The 26,674-nt window shown below is 44.6% G+C and overlaps 1 protein-coding gene across 1 annotated transcript in view; it reads left to right on the top strand.

Annotated features, from left to right (window-relative positions):
* Positions 1-26,674, top strand: part of SLC37A1 (solute carrier family 37 member 1) — a 303,425-nt gene that overhangs the window by 197,444 nt on the left and 79,307 nt on the right. The window contains exons 14-19 of the mRNA XM_053705706.1: positions 3,523-3,585; positions 6,317-6,402; positions 7,313-7,361; positions 7,482-7,555; positions 21,950-22,028; positions 22,255-22,352. Coding sequence (XP_053561681.1) covers positions 3,523-3,585; positions 6,317-6,402; positions 7,313-7,361; positions 7,482-7,555; positions 21,950-22,028; positions 22,255-22,352 — 449 coding nt within the window. The remainder of the gene's footprint in view (positions 1-3,522; positions 3,586-6,316; positions 6,403-7,312; positions 7,362-7,481; positions 7,556-21,949; positions 22,029-22,254; positions 22,353-26,674) is intronic.

The following is a 26,674-nucleotide window of genomic DNA, read 5'->3' as shown; positions in this document are numbered from 1 at the left end:
TACCATATAACTCTCCCTATAATTCCTCCTACTGCACCATATAACCCTCCCTATAACTCCTATTGCACCATATAACCCTCCCTATAACTCCTCCTATTGCACCATAGAACCCTCCCTATAACTCCTCCTATTGCACCATAGAATCCTCCCTATAACTCCTCCTATTGCACCATATAACCCTCCCTATAACTCCTCATATTGCACCATATAACTGGTCCCAATAACACCTCCTATTGTACCATATAACTCTCCTTATAACTCCTCCTATTGTACCATATAACCCTCCCTATAACTCCTCCTATTTCATTGTGTAACCCTCCCTATAACTCCTCCTATTGCACCATATAACCCTCCCTATAACTCCTCCTATTGCACCATATAACCCTCCCTATAACTCCTCCTATTGCAGCCTATAACCCTCCCTATAACTCCTCCTATTGCACCATATAACCCTCCCTATAACTCCTATTGCATCATATAACCCTCCCTATAACTCCTATTGCACCATATAACCCTCCCTATAAACCCTCCTATTGCACCGTGTAACCCTCCCTATAACTCCTCCTATTGCACCATATAACCCTCCATATAACTCCTCCTATTGCACTGTGTAACCCTCCCTATAACTCCTTATATTGCACTATATAACCCTCCCTATAACTCCTCCTATTGCACCATATAACCCTCCCTATAACTCCTCATATTGCACCATATAACCCTCCCTATAACTCCTCCTATTGCACCATATAACCCTCCCTATAACTCCTCCTATTGCACCATATAACCCTCCCTATAACTCCTCCTATTGCACCATATAACCCTCCCTATAACTCCTCCTATTGCACCATATAACCCTCCCTATAACTCCTCCTATTGCACCATATAACCCTCCCTATAACTCCTCCTATTGCACCACATAACCCTCCCTATAACTTCTCCTATTGCACCATATAACCCTCCCTATAACTCCTCCTATTGCACCATATAACCCTCCCTATAACTCCTCCTATTGCACCATATAACCCTCCCTATAACTCCTCCTATTGCACCATATAACCCTCCCTATAACTGCTCCTATTGCACCATATAACCCTGCCTATAGCTCTCCCTATGGCATCATATAACCCTCCCTATAACTCCTCCTATTGCACCATATAACCCTCCCTATAACAACTCCTATTGCATCAAATAACCCTCCCTATAACTCCTCCTATTGCACCATATACCTCTCCCTATAGCTCTCCCTATTGCACCATATAACCCTCCCTATAACCCCTCCTATTGCACCATATAAACCTCCCTATAACTCCTCCTATTGCACCATATAACCCTCCCTATAACTCCTCCTATTGCACCATATAACCCTCCCTATATCTCCTCCTATTGCACCATATAACTCTCCCTATAATTCCTCCTACTGCACCATATAACCCTCCCTATAACTCCTCCTACTGCACCATATAACTGCTCCATATAACCCTCTCTATAACCCTCCCTATTGCCCCATATAACCCTCCCTATAACTCTCCCTATTGCACCATACAACCCTCCCTATAACTCCTCCTATTGCACCATACAACCCTCCCTATAACTCCTCCTACTGCGCACATATAACTCTCCCTATAATTCCTCCTACTGCACCATATAACTGCTCCATATAATCCTCCCTATAACCCCTCCTATTGCACCATATAACCCTCCCTATAACTCCTCCTATTGCACCATATAACCCTCCCTATATCTCCTCCTATTGCACCATATAACCCTCCCTATAACTCCTCCTACTGCACCATATAACCCTCCCTATAACTCCTCCTACTGCACCATATAACTGCTCCATATAACCCTCTCTATAACCCTCCCTATTGCCCCATATAACCCTCCCTATAACTCTCCCTATTGCACCATACAACCCTCCCTATAACTCCTCCTATTGCACCATACAAACCTCCCTATAACTCCTCCTATTGCACCCTATATCCCTCCCTATAACTCCTCCTATTGCATCATATAACCCTCCCTATAACTCCTCCTATTGCACAACATAACCCTCACCATATAACTCTCCCTATAATTCCTCCTTCTGCACCATATAACCCTCCGTATAACTCCTCCTACTGCGCACATATAACTCTCCCTATTATTCCTCCTACTGCACCATATAACTGCTCCATATAACCCTCTCTATAACCCTCCCTATTGCCCCATATAACCCTCCCTATAGCTCTCCCTATTACACCATATAACCCTCCCTATAACTCTCCCTATTGCACCATATAACCCTCCCTATAACTCTCCCTATTGCACCATACAACCCTCCCTATAACTCCTCCTATTGCACCATACAACCCTCCCTATAACTCCTCCTATTGCACTATATATCCCTCCCTATAACTCCTCCTATTGCATTATATAACCCTCCCTATAACTCCTCCTATTGCACCATATAACCCTCCCTATAACTCCCCCTATTGCACCACATAACCCTCACCATATAACTCTCCCTATTATTCCTCCTACTGCACCATATAACCCTCCCTATAACTCCTCCTACTGCACCATATAACTCTCCCTATAATTCCTCCTTCTGCAGCATATAACTGCTCCATATAACCCTCTCTATAACCCTCCCTATTGCCCCATATAACCCTCCCTATAGCTCTCCCTATTACACCATATAACCCTCCATATAACTCTCCCTATTGCACCATATAACCCTCCCTATAACTCTCCCTATATCACCATACAACCCTCCCTATAACTCCTCCTATTGCACCATACAACCCTCCCTATAACTCCTCCTATTGCACCATATAACCCTCCCTATAACTCTTCCTATTGCACCGTGTAACCCTCCCTATATCTCCTCCTATTGCATCATAAAATCCTCCCTATAACTCCTCCTGTTGCACCATATAACCCTCCCAATAACTCCTCCTATTGCACCATAAAACCCTCCCTATAACTCCTCCTATTGCACCATATAACCCTCCCTATAACTCCTCCTATTGCACCATATAACCCTCCCTATAACTCCTCCTATTGCACCATATAACCCTCCCTATAACTCCTCCTATTGCACCATATAACCCTCCCTATAACTCCTCCTATTGCACCATATAACCCTCCCTATAACTCCTCCTATTACACCATATAACCCTCCCTATAACTCCTCCTATTGCACCATATAACTCTCCCTATAACTCCTCCTATTGCACCATATAACCCTCCCTATATCTCCTCCTATTGCATCATATAACCCTCCCTATAACTCCTGCTATTGCTCCACATAACCCTCCCTATAACTCCTATTGCACCATATAACCCTCCCTATAACTTCTCCTATTGCACCATAAAACCCTCCCTATAACTCTCACTATTGCACCATATAACCCTCTCTATAGCTCTCCCTATTACACCATATAACCATCCCTATAGCTCTCCCTATTACACCCTATAACCTCACCCCCTATTACTGTGTATAATGGCTTTTTCTTACTACGCACTACATTTTCCCTACAGGTCACATGGACGTTCGGCGAGCTGGGGATTTGTCTACACTTTTTGATGTTGGGGGAATTTTTGGTGAGTTTTGTTTAGATTTAAAGGGATAGGAGTCAGACATAATTTACAATTCTTAAAGTTTGCAATTGGCTTCATTCCCATGGTATTCTTTGTTGAAGAGATATTTAGGTCGGTGCCTGAAGCACTGCATGACAGGAGCGTTCTTGCACTGCTGCCATATAGTGCTCCAGGCACGTGCACACTCCTGAGCTTATCTCCCTGCTTTTCAACAAAATGTACCAAAAGAACAAATACAATTTCATAATAAAAGTAAATTAGAAAGTTCAGATGGAACATACAAAGAAACGTTTTGTGTTTATTACTGAGCTTTGCCCTAATATGGCTACATATGAGCCCCAGGCATTGCCTTAAATTCAGATACCTACATAGGCTTAGGAGCAGAAGTGCACAACTGGTGGCTGCATACATTTGTCTCACCAGATGTGCTCAGCTAGTAGTGCACCAGAGAAGGAGTGAGAAGGAGGAATAAGGGGAAGAAGCAGGAGGAGGATGAAGGTGGAGTAGGAAGAAGGAGTAGGAGGCAGAAGGAGGAGGAAGGAGAATTAGAAGAAAGGAGGAGGAGGAAGAAGCTGGAGGAGGAAGAGGGAGCAGGTGGAGGAATAAGATGGATTAGGAAGTTGAAGAAGCAGGAGGAGGAAGGAGTAGGAGGCGGAAGGAGAATTAGAATGAAGAAGGAGGATGAAGATGGAGTAAGGGGAAGAAGCAGGAGGAGGTTGAAGGTGGAGGAGGAAGGAGTAGGAGGCAGAAGGAGGAGGAAGGAGAATTAGAAGGAAGGAGGAGGATGAAGAAGAAATAAGGGGAAGAAGCAGGAGGAGGATGGAGGAGGAAGGAGGAGTAGGAGGCAGAAGGAGGAGGGAGAATTAGAAGCAAGAAGGAGGATGATGATGGAATAAGGGGAAGAAGCAGGAGGAGGAAGGAGGAGTAGGAGGCAGAAGGAGGAGGAAGGAGAATTAGAAGGAAGGAGGAGGATGAAGAAGAAATAAGGGGTAGAAGCAGGAGGAGGATGAAGGTGGAGGAGGAAGGAGGAGTAGGAGACAGAACGAGGAAGGAGAATTAGAAGGAAGGAGGAGGATGAAGGAGGAATAAGGGGAAGAAGCAGGAGGAGGATGAAGGTGGAGTAGGAAGAAGGAGTAGGAGGCAGAAGGAGGAGGTAGGAGAATTAGAAGAAAGGAGGAGGATGAAGAAGCTGGAGGAGGAAGCGGAAGAGGGAGCAGGTGGAGGAATAAGATGGATTAGGAAGTTGAAGAAGCAGGAGGAGGAAGGAGTAGGAGGCGGAAGGAGAATTAGAATGAAGAAGGAGGATGAAGATGGAGTAAGGGGAAGAAGCAGGAGGAGGATGAAGGTGGAGGAGGAAGGAGGAGTAGGAGGCAGAAGGAGGAGGGAGAATTAGAAGGAAGGAGGAGGATGAAGATGGAATAAGGGGAAGAAGCAGGAGGAGGATGAAGATGGAGGAGGAAGGAGGAGTAGGAGGCAGAAGGAGGAGGAAGGAGAATTAGAAGGAAGGAGGAGGATGAAGAAGAAATAAGGGGAAGAAGCAGGAGGAGGATGAAGGTGGAGGAGGAAGGAGGAGTAGGAGGCAGAACGAGGAAGGAGAATTAGAAGGAAGGAGGAGGATGAAGGAGAAATAAGGGGAAGAAGCAGGAGGAGGATGAAGGTGGAGGAGGAAGGAGGAGTAGGAGGCAGAAGGAGGAGGGAGAATTAGAAGGAAGGAGAAGGATGAAGATGGAATAAGGGGAAGAAGCAGGAGGAGGATGAAGATGGAGGAGGAAGGAGGAGTAGGAGGCAGAAGGAGGAGGAAGGAGAATTAGAAGGAAGGAGGAGGATGAAGGAGAAATAAGGGGAAGGAGCAGGAGGAGGATGAAGGTGGAGGAGGAAGGAGGAGTAGGAGGAGGAAGGAGAATTAGAAGAAAGGAGGAGGATGAAGAAGGTGGAGGAGGAAGCAGAAGAGGGAGCAGGTGGAGGAATAAGAAGGATTAGGAAGTTGAAGAAGCAGGAGGAGGAAGGAGAAGGAAGAGGAAGAAGCATGATGAGGAATGAGGATGCAGAAGAAGAAGCAGGAGAAAGAAGAGGAAGGTGGAGGGAGGAAGAATGAGGAGGAGGAAGAAGTGCGAAAAGGAAGAGTAAGGGGAAGGTGGAAGGAGGAGGAAGAGGCAGAAGGAGGAATGTATTCTGATTAAGTCATAGGCTTACACATTCTCTTGACATTGTGCAGTAGCTACAGACCCCTAACAGATGACTGAAGCTCCACCTGCAGTATACGTCCCTCTTTTTCCTTTAGGTATCCACTCACTTAGCCTAGCCAGGACTTTTTTGGAGACAGAGAAAAATGTTTAACCCCACATACAACTCCAAGAGAAATTACTTAAACAACTGTGTGCATGAGAGGATGCAGTGAGTGATCAGGTTATAGAAGAAGGGCAATGAGAAATCAGGGGTGTACATGCTGGGGAGCAGTGATTGGTCATGGGTGTATAGGAAGGGGAGCAGTGATTGGTCAAGGGGGACAAGCTATGGGGCAGCGAGCAATCAGGGTGGTACATGTTGAGGGGCAGTGAGTTAAGTGGTACAGGCTAGAAACAGTGAGTGGTCAGGGAAGATACAGGCTGGGGGCAGTAAGCAGTCAGAGGGGTACATGTTATGGGCAGTGAGCGACCGGGGGTTACATGCTTGGGGCAGTAAACTGTCATGGGGGGGACACATACATGTATAATCTCTGACTCTCTTGAAATAGGTGGAATTTTGGCTGGAGTGATCTCTGATAAATTTCATAAACGTGCAACAACCTGTGGACTCATGCTACTCTGTGCAGCTCCGACAGTAAGTATCACAGATGAGTGTGTACACAATACCCCCCCTGTAGGTATCACAGACCTGAGTGTGTACACAATACCCCCCCTGTAGGTATCACAGACCTGAGTCTGTACATAATACCCCCCTGTAGGTATCACAGACCTGAGTCTGTACATAATACCCCCCCTATAGGTATCACAGACCTCAAGTCTGTACATAATACCCCCCTGTAGGTATCACAGACCTCAAGTCTGTACATAATACCCCCCTGTAGGTATCACAGACCTCGAGTCTGTACATAATACCCCCTGTAGGTATCGCAGACCTTGAGTCTGTACATAATACCCCCCTGTAGGTATCACAGACCTAGAGTCTGTACATAATACCCCCTGTAGGTATCGCAGACCTCGAGTCTGTACATAATACCCCCCTGTAGGTATCACAGACCTAGAGTCTGTACATAATACCCCCCTGTATGTATCGCAGACCTCGAGTCTGTACATAATACCCCCCCTGTAGGTATCGCAGACCTCGAGTCTGTACATAATACCCCCCCTGTAGGTATCACAGACCTCGAGTCTGTACATAATACCCCCCTGTAGGTATCGCAGACCTTGAGTCTGTACATAATACCCCCCTGTAGGTATCACAGACCTCGAGTCTGTACATAATACCCCCCTGTAGGTATCACAACCTGAGTCTGTACATAATACCCCACTTTAGGTATCACAGACCTCGAGTCTGTACATAATACCCCCCCTGTAGGTATCGCAAACCTCGAGTCTGTACATAATACCCCCCTGTAGGTATCGCAGACCTCGAGTCTGTACATAATACCCCCCTGTAGGTATCACAGACCTCAAGTCTGTACATAATACCCCACTTTAGGTATCACAGACCTCGAGTCTGTACATAATGATTTTCTCTTTTTCTGCAGCTTTATGTCTTTTCCGCTGTCAGTAAGGCAGGGCCAGCAGTCACAGTATGTGAGTATCATGAACTGAGGTTTCTTGTGTCAGTTTAACTTTCAGGGGGAAATTTGCTATATGTCTGTACCTCTGTCTGTCATCTCACTCTACCTCTTTGTCTCACTGTTTCTCCTATAGGTATGCTGCTGGTGTGTGGAGCCCTTGTAAATGGGCCGTACTCCCTGATTACTACGGCCGTATCTGCTGACCTAGTGAGTATTGTGGTCTGTCTGACACTTGCTGTAGTTCTGTGTTGCTGTTCACTGTCTCTGTAATGGTCAGTGGGTCAGTTTGTTTTATTAGCTTTATTGTTGCAACCAGATGCATCTATTATACAGTAAGTACTGGCAGCTAATGTACTGTACGTACTGATAGCTGGGAGCTAATGTACTGCACGTACTGCTATCTGGCAGCTAATGTGCTGTATGTACTGCTTGCTGGCAGCTAATGTGGTGTATGTACTGCTATCTGGCAGCTAATGTGCTGTATGTACTGCTTGCTGGCAGCTAATGTACTGTATGTACTGCTTGCTGGCAGCTAATGTACTGTACGTACTGCTAGCTGGCAGCTAATGTGCTGTATGTACTGCTTGCTAGCAGCTAATGTACTGTATGTACTGCTTGCTGGCAGCTAATTTACTGTATGTACTGCTAGCTGGCAGCTAATGTGCTGTATGTACTGCTTGCTGGCAGCTAATGTACTGTATGTACTGCTTGCTGGCAGCTGATGTGCTGTATGTACTGCTTGCTGGCAGCTAATGTACTGTATGTACTGCTAGCTGGCAGCTAATGTACTGTATGTACTGCTAGCTGGCAGCTAATGTGGTGTATGTTCTGCTTGCTGGCAGCTAATGTACTGTATGTACTGCTAGCTGGCAGCTATTGTACAGTAAGTACTGCTAGCTGGTAGCTAATGTACTGTATGTACTGCTTGCTGGCAGCTAATGTACTCTATGTACTGCTTGCTGGCAGCTAATGTACTGTATGTACTGCTAGCTGGCAGCTAATGTGCTGTATGTATTGCTTGCTGGCAGCTAATGTACTGTATGTACTGCTAGCTGGCAGCTAATGTGCTGTATGTATTGCTTGCTGGCAGCTAATGTACTGTACGTACTGCTTGCTGGCAGCTAATGTACTGTACGTACTGCTTGCTGGCAGCTAATGTACTGTATGTACTGCTAGCTGGCAGCTAATGTACTGTATGTACTGCTAGCTGGCAGCTAATGTACTGTATGTACTGCTTGCTGGCAGCTAATGTACTGTATGTACTGCTTGCTGGCAGCTAATGTACTGTATGTACTGCTTGCTGGCAGCTAATGTACTGTATGTACTGCTTGCTGGCAGCTAATGTACTGTATGTACTGCTATCTGGCAGCTAATGTACTCTATGTACTGCTTGCTGGTAGCTAATGTACTGTACGTACTGCTAGCTCGCAGCTAATGTGCTGTATGTATTGCTTGCTGGCAGCTAATGTACTGTATGTACTGCTAGCTGGCAGCTAATGTGCTGTATGTACTGCTTGCTGGCAGCTAATGTACTGTATGTACTGCTAGCTGGCAGCTATTGTACAGTAAGTACCGCTAGCTGGCAGCTAATGTACTGTATGTACTGCTATCTGGCAGCTAATGTACTGTATGTACTGCTATCTGGCAGCTAATGTACTGACACTTGCTGTAGTTCTGTGTTGCTGTTCACTGTCTCTGTAATGGTCAGTGGGTCAGTTTGTTTTATTAGCTTTATTGTTGCAACCAGATGCATCTATTATACAGTAAGTACTGGCAGCTAATGTACTGTATGTACTTCTAGCTGGGAGCTAATGTACTGCACGTACTGCTATCTGGCAGCTAATGTGCTGTATGTACTGCTTGCTATCAGCTAATGTGCTGTATGTACTGCTATCTGGCAGCTAATGTGCTGTATGTACTGCTTGCTGGCAGCTAATGTACTGTATGTACTGCTTGCTGGCAGCTAATGTACTGTACGTACTGCTAGCTGGCAGCTAATGTGCTGTATGTACTGCTTGCTAGCAGCTAATGTACTGTATGTACTGCTTGCTGGCAGCTAATGTACTGTATGTACTGCTATCTGGCAGCTAATGTACTCTATGTACTGCTTGCTGGCAGCTAATGTACTGTACGTACTGCTAGCTGGCAGCTAATGTGCTGTATGTATTGCTTGCTGGCAGCTAATGTACTGTATGTACTGCTAGCTGGCAGCTAATGTACTGTATGTACTGCTAGCTGGCAGCTAATGTGGTGTATGTACTGCTTGCTGGCAGCTAATGTACTGTATGTACTGCTAGCTGGCAGCTATTGTACAGTAAGTACTGCTAGCTGGTAGCTAATGTGCTGTATGTACTGCTATCTGGCAGCTAATGTACTCTATCTACTGCTTGCTGGTAGCTAATGTACTGTATGTACTGCTAGCTGGCAGCTAATGTGGTGTATGTACTGCTTGCTGGCAGCTAATGTACTGTATGTACTGCTAGCTGGCAGCTAATGTGCTGTATGTACTGCTTGCTGGCAGCTAATGTACTGTATGTACTGCTAGCTGGCAGCTATTGTACAGTAAGTACCGCTAGCTGGCAGCTAATGTACTGTATGTACTGCTATCTGGCAGCTAATGTACTGTATGTACTGCTATCTGGCAGCTAATGTACTGACACTTGCTGTAGTTCTGTGTTGCTGTTCACTGTCTCTGTAATGGTCAGTGGGTCAGTTTGTTTTATTAGCTTTATTGTTGCAACCAGATGCATCTATTATACAGTAAGTACTGGCAGCTAATGTACTGTATGTACTTCTAGCTGGGAGCTAATGTACTGCACGTACTGCTATCTGGCAGCTAATGTGCTGTATGTACTGCTTGCTTTCAGCTAATGTTCTGTATGTACTGCTATCTGGCAGCTAATGTGCTGTATGTACTGCTTGCTGGCAGCTAATGTACTGTATGTACTGCTTGCTGGCAGCTAATGTACTGTACGTACTGCTAGCTGGCAGCTAATGTGCTGTATGTACTGCTTGCTAGCAGCTAATGTACTGTATGTACTGCTTGCTGGCAGCTAATGTACTGTATGTACTGCTATCTGGCAGCTAATGTACTCTATGTACTGCTTGCTGGCAGCTAATGTACTGTACGTACTGCTAGCTGGCAGCTAATGTGCTGTATGTATTGCTTGCTGGCAGCTAATGTACTGTATGTACTGCTAGCTGGCAGCTAATGTACTGTATGTACTGCTAGCTGGCAGCTAATGTGGTGTATGTACTGCTTGCTGGCAGCTAATGTACTGTATGTACTGCTAGCTGGCAGCTATTGTACAGTAAGTACTGCTAGCTGGTAGCTAATGTGCTGTATGTACTGCTATCTGGCAGCTAATGTACTCTATCTACTGCTTGCTGGTAGCTAATGTACTGTATGTACTGCTAGCTGGCAGCTAATGTGGTGTATGTACTGCTTGCTGGCAGCTAATGTACTGTATGTACTGCTAGCTGGCAGCTATTGTACAGTAAGTACTGCTAGCTGGCAGCTAATGTGCTGTATGTACTGCTAGCTGGCAGCTAATGTACTCTATGTACTGCTTGCTGGTAGCTAATGTACTGTACGTACTGCTAGCTGGCAGCTAATGTGCTGTATGTATTGCTTGCTGGCAGCTAATGTACTGTATGTACTGCTAGCTGGCAGCTAATGTACTGTATGTACTGCTTGCTGGCAGCTAATGTACTGTATGTACTGCTAGCTGGCAGCTATTGTACAGTAAGTACCGCTAGCTGGCAGCTAATGTACTGTATGTACTGCTTGCTGGCAGCTAATGTACTGTACGTACTGCTAGCTGGCAGCTAATGTACTGTATGTACTGCTTGCTGGCAGCTAATGTACTGTACGTACTGCTTGCTGGCAGCTAATGTACTGTACGTACTGCTAGCTGGCAGCTAATGTACCGTATGTACTGCTAGCTGGCAGCTAATGTACTGTATGTACCGCTTGCTGGCAGCTAATGTACTGTACGTACTGCTTGCTGGCAGCTAATGTACTGTACGTACTGCTAGCTGGCAGCTAATGTACTGTACGTACTGCTAGCTGGCAGCTAATGTACTGTATGTACTGCTTGCTGGCAGCTAATGTACTGTACGTACTGCTTGCTGGCAGCTAATGTACTGTATGTACTGCTTGCTGGCAGCTAATGTACTGTACGTACTGCTTGCTGGCAGCTAATGCACTGTATGTACTGCTTGCTGGCAGCTAATGTACTGTACGTACTGCTTGCTGGCAGCTAATGTACTGTATGTACTGCTTGCTGGCAGCTAATGTACTGTATGTACTGCTTGCTGGCAGCTGATGTGCTGTATGTACTGCTTGCTGGCAGCTGATGTGCTGTATGTACTGCTTGCTGGCAGCTAATGTACTGTACGTACTGCTTGCTGGCAGCTAATGTACTGTACGTACTGCTTGCTGGCAGCTAATGTACTGTATGTACTGCTTGCTGGCAGCTAATGTACTGTACGTACTGCTTGCTGGCAGCTAATGTACTGTATGTACTGCTAGCTGGCAGCTAATGTACTGTATGTACTGCTAGTTGGCAGCTAATGTACTGTATGTACTGCTAGCTGGCAGCTAATGTACTGTATGTACTGCTAGCTGGCAGCTAATGTACTGTATGTACTGCTTGCTGGCAGCTAATGTACTGTATGTACTGCTTGCTGGCAGCTAATGTACTGTATGTACTGCTAGCTGGCAGCTAATGTACTGTATGTACTGCTTGCTGGCAGCTGATGTACTGTATGTACTGCTTCCTGGCAGCTAATGTACTGTTGAGATGTTGCACATTAAACCTTGTGATTAAAGATATTAAAGAGTCCTAAGATTAGAACATAAAGGGCCGGATTCAGGGGGAAACTACAGGGGGTGCAGAGGTGCCACTGCCTGCACTGTGACTACAGGGGTTAGTGTTTTACCTATTGGTGTTTATGTGTGTATGTGACTGTGTGGTTTTTTTTATGCATGTATGTGTGTATGTATGTATGTATGTGACTGTGTGTGTATTTATGCATGTATGTGACTGTGTTTATTTATGCATGTATGTGTGTATGTATGTATGTGACTGTGTGTGTATTTATACATGTGTGTGTGTGTATGTATGTGACTGTGTGTGTATCTATGCATGTATGTGTGTGTGTGTTTGTATGTGACTGTGTGTGTATTTATGCATGTATGTGTGTGTATGTGTATGTATGTGACTGTGTGTATTTATGCATGTATGTATGTGACTGTGTGTTTGTAGGTGACTGTGTGTGTATGTGTATGTATGTGACTGTGTGCGTATTTATGCATGTATGTATGTGACTGTGTGTGTATGTATGTGACTGTGTGTGTATTTATGCATGTATGTATGTATGTGACTGTGTATGTGTGTATGTATGTATGTGACTGTGTGTGTATTTATGCATGTATGTGTGTGTATGTAAGTGACTGTGTGTGTATTTATGCATGTATGTATGTGACTGTGTGTGTATTTATGCGTGTGTGTGTATGTGTGTGACTGTGTGTGTGTATGTATGTGACTGTATGTGTATTTATGCATGTATGTGTGAGTGTGTATGTATGTGACTGTGTGTATTTATGCATGTATGTATGTGACTGTGTGTGTATTTATGCGTGTGTGTGACTGTGTGTGTATTTATGCGTGTATGTATGTATGTAACTGTGTGAGTATTTATGCATGTATGTGTGTGTGTATGTTTGTGGAACCAGCAAATTACAGACCTTGTTACTACAGCATGTGGGGGCGGGTAAACAGTGTCACTATACAGTACCACTATATACAGTACGGGGGGGGGGGGCTGGACCATTTCACAGACTACTGTGGTCACTTTATAAAGTACTCGGGCGGGTAGGGTCAGGCCATCTTACCGGCAGATTACAGACTGTGTCACTGACTCACTATATACAGCAATGGTGGGTTAAACAGTGTCACTATATACAGTAATAGGGGGTCAGACCATGTCACAGACTGTGGGCACAGGGTACCTCCTTTTGCAGACATGTAATCTGATTCACATTTTTTTTCTGTGTTAAATGTAAAAAAAAAAAAAAAAGATATATATCAAATTCACTATTTTTGGTGGTGGGGGTGGGGGGGGGCCTTCTTAGATTCTTGCACTTGGGCCCTGTGGTTTCTAGTTACGCTTCTGGCCGGATTACAAGTGGATCTTTCATGAAAGCGATGTTTGCGCTCCCCTGTGCAATACCAGCACACGCTAATGTGTGCTGGTATTGCAAGTTGTCAGCAATGCAAACGCAAGCTCGCATTCGCATTGCTGGGAAGCATTGTGCTCACGAGAGCGAACGTCCATAGGCTCCAATGAGAGCCTCGTTCTGATGCGGTCAGCGATGGGGTCCCACAGCGATGGCAGGAAATTGATATATATATGTATACGATTATATACATACTAGTCGATAAGCCTGCCCAGAGACTTAAACTACAGATGTAGAAACATTGTATTTTGTAACTCTTGTTTTATATAACTATTTATGAAAATCGCAAGTAAAACTAAAATGAATAACCCCTTAACAGTCAACCACCCTCATCGCAATACACCTAATTACCCTATTAACCCTAAACCGCAAAACCCCCACATCGCAATAACCTAATTACCCTATTAACCCCTTAACCGTCAACCACCCACATCACAATACACCTAATTACCCTATTAACCCCTAAACCGCAAAATCCCCACATCGCAATAAACCTAATTACCCTATTAACCCCTAAACCTCAAAACCCCCACATCACAATACACCTAATTACCCTATTAACCCCTTAACCGTCAACCACCCACATCACAATACACCTAATTACCCTATAAACCCCTAAACCGCAAAATCCCCACATCGCAATAAACCTAATTACCCTATTAACCCCTAAACCGCAAAACCCCCACATCGCAATAAACCTAATTACCCTATTAACTCCTAAACCGCAAACCCCCCACATCGCAATAAACCTAATTACCCTATTAACTCCTAAACCGCAAAACCCCCACATCGCAATAAACTTATTTACTCTATTAACCCCTAAACAGCAAAACCCCTACATCGCAATAAACCTATTTAACTTATTAACCCTTCAAACCACCAAAACCCACAACGCAAATAACTATTTAAATAACTAAGTACAGTACACTAACCTAAAACCCCCTAACCAAACACCCCCTAATCTAACACCCCATTAAATAAACCCAAATTACCTAAACTAATACATTCTAAAGTTACAGAAAATAAAAAAATCTAATTACCAAATTTAACAAAATTAAACCTAATCCCTATGAAAATAAAAAAGACCCCCCAAAATTAAAACACCCCCTACTCTAATAATAAACTACCAGTAGCCCTTAAAAGGGCTTTTTGCAGGGCATTGCCCCAAGATAATTAGCTCTTTTACAAAAAATATACAAAGTCACACCTAACATTAAACCCCCTCCCACCCGCCAAAATAAAAGAACCTAACACTAAAAAACCTAAACTACCCATCGCCCTGAAAAGGGCATTTGTTTGGGCATTGCCCTTAAAAGGGCATTTAGCTTTTTTATTGCCCATCCCTAATCTAAATAAAACAAACCCCCCAAAAAACCCTTAAAAAATACTAAATCTAAGCCCCAGGTTGGTACTCGCGGTTCCTGAAGTCCGGCGGAGAAGGTCCTGTTCGAGGCGGTGAAGTCTTCTTCCAAGCGCAACCTCTTCTTCTTCCAGGAACATCCTGTGCGGAGCGGAGCTGAAGACCGCCGACCCTGGAACTGAAGACTGGTGACCGCGGAGCCATGGAGCGTGGAGGATCCTCTTCGTACGGTCTCCGCCGTACACTGAATAGTGAATTCAAGGTACTCGATTAAAGATGGTGTCCCTTGAATTCCTATTGGCTGATTTGATTCTTCCAATTCAAATCAGCCAATAGGATGAAAGCTACTCAAATCCTATTGGCTGTTTAAATTAGCCAATAGGATGAGAGCAAGTGAAATTTTATTGGCTATTCAAATCAGCCAATAGAATTTCACTATTTTTAACTATCCTCCTTCTCAATGCAATACTCTTGTTATTTTGTTATCTAAATCACTGGACTAACACGGCTACTCCAATCAAAATGGAAGATACTGAATACAGTCGTAATAAGAAGCAAACGATGAAACTGATAACAAAAGAAACACAGATCAGCAGTGATATATTCTTCTTATCCTGCAAAAAATAAATCTCATTCCAAAGGGACTGAACATTAAGAATCCACTTATAACTCTGAGTATGCTGAAAAACTTTGCAGATGTACCAGTGAGAAACTGAGAAAGAACCATACAGAAAACTCAGGGATTGTGAACCTTTCAAACTACCACCTGTCAGGGCCAAATATATCAGTACTGTCTAAAGGATTATCATGCTGTCCAAATACAAATCTAGACAACATCCAACTCTACTCAGACTTAGAAGAATTCTTCAGGAGATTGTGGCTAAAGGAATTATTCTATGACAAAGAAAATACCAGCACTCTGGAGGACTACAATGGAAGCAAAAAGAACACAATCTTCACACCTGCATCAGGACGCAACACCAAATTGGACCGCTATATTGAAAGCTTCAAGTTGAGAACTGCATTCCTGATTAACACACAACAGAAAGAAATAATGAATAACCTCTCACATTTATAAAAAAAGGCTATAAAAACTTAAGAAATAATAAAAATATTACCATTAAGCCTGCAGACAAGGGAGGAGCAGTGGTGATCATGAATACACAGGACTACATCACAGAGGGAAATAGACAATTATCAGATCAAACTTATTACAATAAACTGGAAAAGGACCCCACCCAGAAATACACTTTGCAACTTAGAAAACATTCCCTAAACACACGCGACATAAACTGTACAAACTGGTGCCTTCTAACCCTAGCATAGGGACATTCTACATGCTCCCAAAAATCCACAAACCAGGGAACCCAGGGAGACCAATAATAACAGGCATGGACACTCTGACTGAGCAAATCTCGGGCCTAGTGGAGAATATTCTTAAGCCCTTAGTTATTAACACCACTAGCTTTATAAAAGACACCACTGATTTTCTTAACAAAATCAGCCAGATAACAGAATTGCCAGAGGATACTATACTTGTGACAATGGATGTGGAATCCCTGTACAGCAATATTCCACATACAGATGATTCTTTCCTCAGACAGCTCTAACCAGATATATAGTGCTTCTACAGTCAGTAAACTTACAGAATTTATACTACCCACAATTATTTAATCTTCAATTATCTATCTACAAACCATGGGCACCAAAATGGCATGACAGTATGCAAACCTCTTTATGGCTGACTTAGAACAGAGATTCCTAGCTACTCACCCTCACAAACCCTTCAAATACCGTCTGTTCTCCTACACTGGACGCTGTCTGCCTCTGTCATCTAAGCCCCCCTCATGATTTTACAACACCCCTCCCCTCCCTGCACTCAGACCTCTGTAACACAGAGAGAGAGAGACATATATACACATACATAAATATATATATATATATATATATATACATATATATATATACACACACATATCCTATAATATAAAAGGCCAAGTGTGTTTGTCCAAAGCTGTCATGCGCAGTAGAGACTCCACAAGGACAAACACACCTGGCCTTCAACAAACTGACCTGGGCTGGCTGCTGGCACCTAATCCGTGAAGGGGGTTGAGCCAACCAGCCATGAAGGGGCGGTGCTGCATTGTGAAGGGGGCATAGCTGGGCATGAAGGGGCGGAGTCTGAGCGTGACAGGGGCGAGGCCAGGTGGGCTCTGCCATGGCTGTCTGAGTGTCTGCATGAGAGAGAGAGCAGCACAAGAGGGAAGATATAGAGCAAAAGAGGGGGAGAGAGAGCAAAAAAGATGGGTGAGAGAGAGCAAAATACAGGGGAGGGAGAGAGCAAAAGAGAGGGGTGAGAGAGAGCAAAATACAGGGGAGGGAGAGAGCAAAAGAGAGGGGTGAGAGAGAGCAAAATACAGGGGAGGGAGAGAGCAAAAGCGAAGGGAGAGTGTAAAAGAGAAGGGTGAGAGAGAGCAAAATACAGGGGAGAGAGAGAGCAAAGGAGAGGGGTGAGAGAGAGCAAAATACAGGGGAGGGAGAGAGCAAAAGAGAGGGGTGAGAGAGAACAAAAAAGAGGGGTGAGAGAGTGCAAAATACAAGGGAGGGAGAGAGCAAAAGAGAGGGAGAGAGAGAGTGCAAAAGAGGGAGAGAGAGAGTGCAAAAGAGGGAGAGAGAGAGTGCAAAAGAGGGGGAGAGAGAGTGCAAAAGAAGGGGAGAGACAGAGAGAGAGAGAGAGCAAAAGAGAGGGGGGAGAGTAAAAGAGAAGGGTGAAAGAGAGCAAAAAAGAGGGGTGAGTGAGAGCAAAATACAGGGGAGGGAAAGAGTGCAAAAGAGGGGCAGAGGGAAAGCAAAAAAGAGGGTGAGAGAGAGAGCAAAAGAGAGGGGGGAGACAGAGAGAGAGCAAAAGAGAGGGGGTGAGAGAGAGATCAAAAGAGATGTGGGGAGAGAGATCAAAAGAGATGGGGGGAGAGAGATCAAAAGAGAGGGGAGAGAGAGAGCGCAAAAGATAGGGGGGAGAGAGAGAGAGTGGGGGGGGAGAGAGCAAAAGAGAGGGGGGAGAGAGAGCAAAAGAGAGGGGTCAGAGAGAGCAAAAGAGAGGGGGGAGAGAGAGCAAAAGAGAGGGGGGAGAGAGAGAGTGGGGGGGGAGAGAGCAAAAGAGAGGGGGGAGAGAGAGCAAAAGAGAGGGGGGAGAGAGAGAAAAAGAGAGGGGGTAGAGAGAGCAAGAGAGAGGGGGGAGAGAGTGCAAAAGAGAGGGGGAGAGAGAGAGAGTGGGGGGGAGAGAGCAAAAGAGAGGGGGGAGAGAGAGCAAAAGAGAGGGGTCAGAGAGAGCAAAAGAGAGGGGGGAGAGAGAGCAAAAGAGAGGGGGGAGAGAGAGAAAAAGAGAGGGGGTAGAGAGAGCAAGAGAGAGAGAGTGGGCAAAAGAGAAGGGGAGAGAGAGAGGGGGTAGAGAGTGAGAGAGAGAATGGGCAAAAGAGAAGGTGAGAGAGAGAGAGAGCAAAAGAGAGGGGGTAGAGAGAGAAAAAGAGAGTGGGCAAAAGAGAAGGTGAGAGAGGGGGAGAGAGAGCGCAAAAGAGAGGGGGGAGAGAGAGAGAGAGCAAAAGAGAGGGGAGAGAGTGCAAAAAAGAAGGGGAGAGAGAGAGGGGGGTAGAGAGAGCAAAAGAGAGTGGGTAGAGAGTGGGCAAAAGAGAAGGTGAGAGAGAGAGGGGGTAGAGAGTGAGAGAGAGAGTGGGCAAAAGAGAAGGTGAGAGAGAGAGTGGGCAAAAGAGAAGGTGAGAGAGAGAGTGGGCAAAAGAGAAGGTGAGAGAGAGAGAGCGCAAAAGAGAGTGGGCAAAAGAGAAGGTGAGAGAGGGGGAGAGAGAGCGCAAAAGAGAGGGGGGAGAGAGAGAGAGAGAGAGAGAGAGAGAGAGAGAGCAAAAGAGAGGTGGGGGAGAGAGCACAAAATAAAGGGGGAAGAGAGAGAGCAAGAGAGGGTTAAAAGAGGGAGAGCAAAAGAGAGGGGAGAGAGAGAGCAATAGAGAGGGGGAGAGAGAGAGCAAAAGGGAGGGGGAGAGAGAGATCAAAAGAGAGGAGAGAGAGAGAGCGCGCAAAAGAGAGGGGGGAGAAAGAGCAAAAGAGAGGGGGGGAGAAAGAGCAAAAGAGAGGGGGGGAGAAAGAGCAAAAGAGAGGGGGGGAGAGAGCAAAAGAGAGGGGGGGAGAGAGCAAAAGAGAGGGGGGGAGAAAGAGCAAAAGAGAGGGGTGGAGAAAGAGCAAAAGAGAGGGGGGGAGAAAGAGCAAAAGAGAGGGGGGGAGAAAGAGCAAAAGAGGGGGGGGAGAAAGAGCAAAAGAGGGGGGGGAGAAAGAGCAAAAGAGAGGGGGGAGAAAGAGCAAAAGAGAGGGGGGGAGAGAGCAAAAGAGAGGGGGGGAGAAAGAGCAAAAGAGAGGGGGGAGAAAGAGCAAAAGAGAGGGGGGGAGAAAGAGCAAAAGAGAGGGGGGGAGAAAGAGCAAAAGAGAGGGGGGGAGAAAGAGCAAAAGAGAGGGGGGGGAGAAAGAGCAAAAGAGAGGGGGGAGAGAGAGAGAGCAAAAGAGAGGTGGGGGAGAGAGCACAAAATAAAGGGGGAAGAGAGAGAGCAAGAGAGGGTTAAAAGAGGGAGAGCAAAAGAGAGGGGGAGAGAGAGCGCAAAAGAGAGGGGGGAGAGAGAGCAAAAGAGAGGGGGGAGAGAGAGAGCAAAAGAGAGTGGGCAAAAGAGAAGGTGAGAGAGGGGGAGAGAGAGCGCAAAAGAGAGGGGGGAGAAAGAGCAAAAGAGAGGGGGGAGAGGGGAGAGAGTGCAAAAAAGAAGGGGAGAGAGAGAGGGGGGTAGAGAGAGGAAAAGAGAGTTGGGTAGAGAGTGGGCAAAAGAGAAGGTGAGAGAGAGAGGGGGTAGAGAGTGAGAGAGAGAGTGGACAAAAGAGAAGGTGAGAGAGAGAGCGCAAAAGAGAGGGGGTAGAGAGAGCAAAAGAGAGTGGGCAAAAGAGAAGGTGAGAGAGGGGGAGAGAGAGCGCAAAAGAGAGGGGGGGAGAAAGAGCAAAAGAGAGGGGGGGAGAAAGAGCAAAAGAGAGGGGGGGAGAAAGAGCAAAAGAGAGGGGGGGAGAAAGAGCAAAAGAGAGGGGGGGAGAAAGAGCAAAAGAGAGGGGGGGAGAGAGAGAGAGAGCAAAAGAGAGGTGGATGAGAGAGCACAAAATAAAGGGGGAAGAGAGAGAGCAAGAGAGGGTTAAAAGAGGGAGAGCAATAGAGAGGGGGAGAGAGAGAGCAAAAGGGAGGAGAGAGAGAGAGAAAAAGAGATGGGGAGAGAGATTTGGCAGCTTTTTTTTCTCTAACACCCGAGATTTCATATCTTTAAACCCTTATAATAACACTGTCTATTAAAAATTATTCTTAAAATATTGCACAAAATAGTGTAACTGTACTTTTGTAATGTATTTTTGATGTGTTTTGTGCAACTTTTTATTTTCGTCAAACCGTTAACCACAGCTATAAAATCGCGGTAATAATGTAAGTTGACTTTACTTTCAACTTGTAATATCGGCAGAATTTAACCCTTGCACAATCGTTTGTGCTCCACTTGTAATCTAGTCCGTAATCTGTTGGCTTTGACATACAGATCATTAAAAAGAAAGTCTAGACACCTTCATGGAATTTTGCTGTGGTGCTGACCAAATAGATAATGCAAATCTCCTGATAACATTCTTCATATTGGACGCAGCAGCATATAGACCCTTTCCTGCACTGGCTCCCCAGGTCTGTCACTAAATAGGTGATGGTTAGTAACAGGTGGTATGATTCTCAGACATCAATTATTAATGCTAAGCGGTAAGGTTTTAACTTCTAAAAGATAAAACACTAGGATTTTGACTAAGACAACAACAAGCAAATATTTAAAAACAGTGGCTGAATTTACAATGCAAAGGAGTTTGCATGATGTGGGAGGGTACCCTGTCATTAAACTGTTTGTGAAAAGTCTCCTTGAGTGAGATGCCTTCTAGATTGAGATATCTCCTTGGGTGGCAAGCAGTGGGATGCATTCTGGATTGAGATGTTTTCTTGGGTGGCATGGAGTGGGATGCCTTCTGGATTGAGATGTCTCCTTGGGTGGCAAGGAGTGGGATGCCTTCTGGATTGAGATGTCTCCTTGGGTGGCAAGGAGTGGGATGCATTCTGAATTGAGATGTCTCCTTGGGTGGCGAGGAGTGGGATGCTATCTGGATTGAGACGTCTCCTTGGGTGGCGAGGAGTGGGATGCCTTCTGGATTGAGATGTCGCCTTGGGTGGCAAGGAGTGAAATGCCTTCTTGATTGAGATGTCGCCTTGGGTGGCAAGGAGTGAAATGCCTTCTTGATTGAGATGTCTCCTTGGGTGGCAAGGAGTTGGATGCCTTCTGGATTGAGATGTCTCCTTGGGTGGCAAGGAGTGGGATGCCTTCTGGATTGAGATGTCTCCTTGGGTGGCAAGGAGTGGGATGCCTTCTGGATTGAGATGTCTCCTTGGGTGGCAAGGAGTGGGACATAGGATGTCTTCTTGGTGGCAAGGGGTATTATGTGTTCTGGAGTGGAATATCTGCTCAGGTGGCAAGGAGTGAGATGCATTTTTGGGTGGTAAGGAGTGGGATGTCTTCTGTAATGGGATGTCTCCACAGGTGCCAATTAGTGAGATATCTCCTCTGGTGGCAAGGAGTAGGACTTCTTCTGGAGTGGAATGCCTCTCTAGGTGGCAAGACGTGGGATGTCTTCTATAGTGAGATGTCTTCTGTAGTGGGATGTCTTCTTGGTTGGCAAGAACTTCCTGGTGTTGAAATGTTATAGTAAATCTGGAAAGAGTGAGTGCCACAGTAGTAAATACTGAATGTCTAAGCAGAACAAAGCTTTATAAGAGTTCTTCTGATGTTTCTGTAGCTTCAGATCAAATAACACTTAGCCTTTATCTTAGGGTAAAAGTATCCTGATTACATCAGAGTTATTTATATGTTTTATTGTCTCTCCCCAGGGTACACACAAGTCGCTGAAAGGGAACTCTCATGCACTGTCTACAGTCACAGCCATTATAGATGGCACGGGATCTGTGGGTGAGTAACTAGCGCACACACAGGGCTCTCAGAAAACTGTTCATATTGCCGTACCATGTATATGTGCTGAGCCTTGCAGTGTGCTACTGATACATCCCTGCACCCCTCTGTACACGCCTGTCTGTGCACCCCTCTGTACACGCCTGTCTGTTTGTGCACCCCTCTGTACACTCTCTGCCCCCTCTCTCCCTGTCTTATAAGTGATCACACAGTGGGTCTCTTACAGGTGCTGCTCTGGGTCCCCTTCTTGCTGGTCTCCTCTCCCCATACGGCTGGGATAATGTCTTTGTGATGCTGATGATTAGCGATGGCTGCGCGCTGCTGGTGAGTACCGATTCAGTACCTGTATGTGTCTGTAATCTACAGTCACACTTACTAGCATTAAACCAAACACAAAAGAAAGATACCCAGTGCTGATCTGGTGCATAGAGGGGAAAGGTTTCCTCTACAATAACCTACTGCAGCTGAGTGCAGGTATCTGCAGTGGAACAAAACCACCAAAGCAATTCAAAACCAGAAATGCTGCCTCCCTTTAAAAACTATTTTTAAAAATGGTGCACTTTGTAATTGTTTATACAAACACAAGTACCTGTACTGCACATTGCATGTACCTCACTGGTCATCTTACACAGAAGTATATCTGAAACAACAAATTTACACCAGGTTGGTAAGATATATTAAAGAGAAGGCAATGGAAAGAAAAAAAAAGTACCAATAAATAGTGTGAGGTATCCAGGTGCTATAATCTCAGGATAGGATGTCTCAGGGCCTAGCTCTGATGGCGTCTACGGAAGCCACTCCAAGCAGGAACGCCACTCTCTTGTACTCATTCTCAGCCTGCCCCAAGCACAGCTCTCCACAGGTCCTCCTCCACAATCTAGAATGGCCTTCAGCAAGCGACTCCACAGCAATATGGCAGGTTATAGTATCATAAATTACTTTATTAAAAATAAATAAAAACAAGCTACGCATTTCAGTCACAAAGGACTGTTCCATCATGCTTTAGACAATTAATAAAATTACCTGTTATATATACAGTAGCAAAAAAAAGTATGTGAACCCTTTGGAATGATATGGATCTCTGCACAAATTGGTCATAAAATGTGATCTGATCATCATCTAAGTCACAACAATAGACAATCACAGTCTGCTTAAACTAATAACACACAAAGAATGAAATGTTGCCATGTTTTTATTCAACACACCATATAAACATTCACAGTGCAGGTGGAAAAAGTATGTGAACATTTGGATTTAATAACTGGTTTAACCTCCTTTGGCAGCAATAACTTCAACCAAACGTTTCCTGTAGTTTCAGATCAGACGTGCACAACGGTCAGGAGTAATTCTTGACCATTCCTCTTTACAGAACTGTTTCAGTTAAGCAATATTCTTGGGGTGTCTGGTGTGAATCGCTTTCTTGAGGTCATGCCACAGCATCTCAATCGGGTTGAGGTCAGGACTCTGTCTGGGCCACTTCAGAAGGCATATTTCTCTTGTAAAGTTGTATCCAGTCCACGGGTTCATCCATTACTTGTGGGATATTCTCCTTCCCAACAGGAAGCTGCAAGAGGACACCCACAGCAGAGCTGTCTATATCGCTCCTCCCCTAACTGCCACCCCCAGTCATTCTCTTGCAGCTCTCGACAAGAAAGGAAGTATCAAGAGAGATGTGGTGACTTAGTGTAGTTTTTACCTTCAAAAGTTTGTTATTTTTAAACGGTACCGGCGTTGTACTGTTTTTACTCTCAGGCAGAAATTGGAAGAAGACTTCTGCCTGGAGGTTTGATGACCTTAGCGGTTTGTAACTAAGGTCCATTGCTGTTCTCACACATAACTGAAGAGTATGGAAAGAAAACTTCAGTTGGGGGGACGGTCTGCAGATTGCCTGCTTTGAGGTATGTTCAGTATATTTTTTTCTAGAGAGATGATAAGGTCTAGAAAATGCTGACAGTGCCTGGTATATTTAAGGTAAGCCTAAAACAGTGATTTAACAACAACTGGGATCATGCTTGCAAAAAGGGATGATATTCATGTTAAAACCTATATTACTTAGTGTAAAAACGTTTGCATGATTTATAAATAAAAACGTTTTTTCTCTGAGGGTGATAAATCTTTATTTGGGGCCTAATTTCCACATGGCTTGTTAGATTACTCTTAGGAGTACTTTTTTAAGGCCCTCTGACTTTGAGTGCATGGTGGGAGGGGCCTATTTTCGTTTTCAGTCTGAGACATCCAGCTTCCTTGAATGAGTCCTCTGGCTTATAGGACCTCTATAGAGGGTTTTTTTCCCTGCAAAAATCGTTTTTAAGGGCAGGTAGGAGCCACAGCAGGGCTGTGGCAGTGTGTTTGACTGTTTGTTAACAGGTTTTAAGTTTTTCTAATTCGTTTTTGGGCCTGAGGGGTTAATCATCCATTTGCAAGTGGGTGCAATGCTGCTTTAGTCCCTTATACACACTGTAAAAATTTCGTAGAGTTTACAACTTTTTTGCACTGTTTTGCAGTTTATGTGATAGTTTTTTTCTCTTAAAGGCACAGTACCGTTTTTTATTATTGCTTTTTTCACATTTATTAAAGTGTTTTCCAAGCTTGCTGGTCTCATTACTAGTCTGTTAAACATGTCTGACATAGAGGAAACTCCTTGTTCATTATGTTTAGAAGCCATTGTGGAACCCCCTCTTAGAATGTGTACCAAATGCACTGACCTTTCTATAAGTTATAAAGACCATATTATGGCTTTTAAAGATTTATCACCTGAGGTTTCTGAGACTGACAAAAGGGAGGTTATGCCATCTAGCTCTCCCCACGTGTCAGAACCTATAACTCCCGCTCAAGGGACGCCAAGTACATCTAGCGCGCCCATTGCGTATACTTTACAAGACATGGCGGCAGTTATGAATCATACCCTCACTGAGGTATTGTCCAAACTGCCAGGGTTACAAGGAAAGCGAGACAGCTCTGGGGCTAGAACAAATACAGAGCTCTCTGACGCTTTAGTAGCTATGTCTGATATACCCTCACAATGTGCAGAAGTTGAAGCAGGAGAGCTTCTATCTGTGGGTGACTTCTCTGATTCAGGGAAGGCGTTACTTCAGTCTGACTCTGAAATGACAGCATTTAAATTTAAGCTTGAACACCTCCGCGTGTTGCTCAGGGAGGTTTTAGCGACTCTGGATGACTGTGACACCATTGTAGTCCCAGAGAAATTGTGTAAAATGGATAAATACTTTGCAGTGCATGTTTACACTGATGTTTCTTTCATGTAATTAGCAAGAGTCCATGAGCTAGTGACGTATGGGATATACATTCCTACCAGGAGGGGCAAAGTTTCCCAAACCTCAAAATGCCTATAAATTCACCCCTCACCACACCCACAAATCAGTTTTACAAACTTTGCCTCCTATGGAGGTGGTGAAGTAAGTTTGTGCTAGATTCTACGTTGATATGCGCTCCGCAGCAGGTTGGAGCCCGGTTTTCCTCTCAGCGTGCAGTGAATGTCAGAGGGATGTGAAGAGAGTATTGCCTATTTGAATTCAATGATCTCCTTCTACGGGGTCTATTTCATAGGTTCTCTGTTATCGGTCGTAGAGATTCATCTCTTACCTCCCTTTTCAGATCGACGATATACTCTTATATATACCATTACCTCTACTGATTCTCGTTTCAGTACTGGTTTGGCTTTCTACTACATGTAGATGAGTGTCCTGGGGTAAGTAAGTCTTATTTTCTGTGACACTCTAAGCTATGGTTGGGCACTTTTGTATAAAGTTCTAAATATATGTATTCAAACATTTATTTGCCTTGACTCAGGATGTTCAACATTCCTTATTTCAGACAGTCAGTTTCATATTTGGGATAATGCATTTGAATAAATCAATTTTTTTCTTACCTTAAAATTTGACTTTTTTACCTGTGGGCTGTTAGGCTCGCGGGGGCTGAAAATGCTTCATTTTATTGCGTCATTCTTGGCTCGGACTTTTTTGGCGCAAAAAGTTTTTTCTGTTTCCGGCGTCATACTTGTCGCCGGAAGTTGCGTCATTTTTGACGTTTTTTTGCACCAAAAGTGTCGGCGTTCCGGATGTGGCGTCATTTTTGGCGCCAAAAGCATTTAGGCGCCAAATAATGTGGGCGTCTTTTTTGGCGCTAAAAAATATGGGCGTCACTTTTCTCTCCACATTAAGTCTCATTATTTATTGCTTCTGGTTGCTAGAAGCTTGTTCACTGGCATTTTTTCCCATTCCTGAAACTGTCATTTAAGGAATTTGATCAATTTTGCTTTATATGTTGTTTTTTCTATTACATATTGCAAGATGTCCCAGATTGACACTGAGTCAGAAGATACTTCTGGAAAAACGCGGCCTGGTGCTGGATCTACCAAAGTTAAGTGTATCTGTTGTAAACTTGTGGTATCTGTTCCTCCAGCTGTTGTTTGTAATGAATGTCATAACAAACTTGTTAATGCAGATAATATTTCCTTTAGTAATGTTACATTACCTGTTGTGGTTCCATCAACATCTAATGCTCAGAGTGTTCCTGTTAACATAAGAGATTTTGTTTCTAAATCTATTAAGAAGGCTATGTCTGTTATTCCCCCTTCTAGTAAACGTAAAAGGTCTTTTAAAACTTCTCATTTTTCAGATGAATTT

The sequence above is a fragment of the Bombina bombina genome, chromosome 3 (assembly GCF_027579735.1).
Source record: "Bombina bombina isolate aBomBom1 chromosome 3, aBomBom1.pri, whole genome shotgun sequence".
Taxonomy (NCBI): Eukaryota; Metazoa; Chordata; class Amphibia; order Anura; family Bombinatoridae; genus Bombina; species Bombina bombina.
The sequence above is the reverse complement of the archived record's forward strand: the minus strand, read 5'-3'. Positions and strand labels throughout refer to the sequence as shown.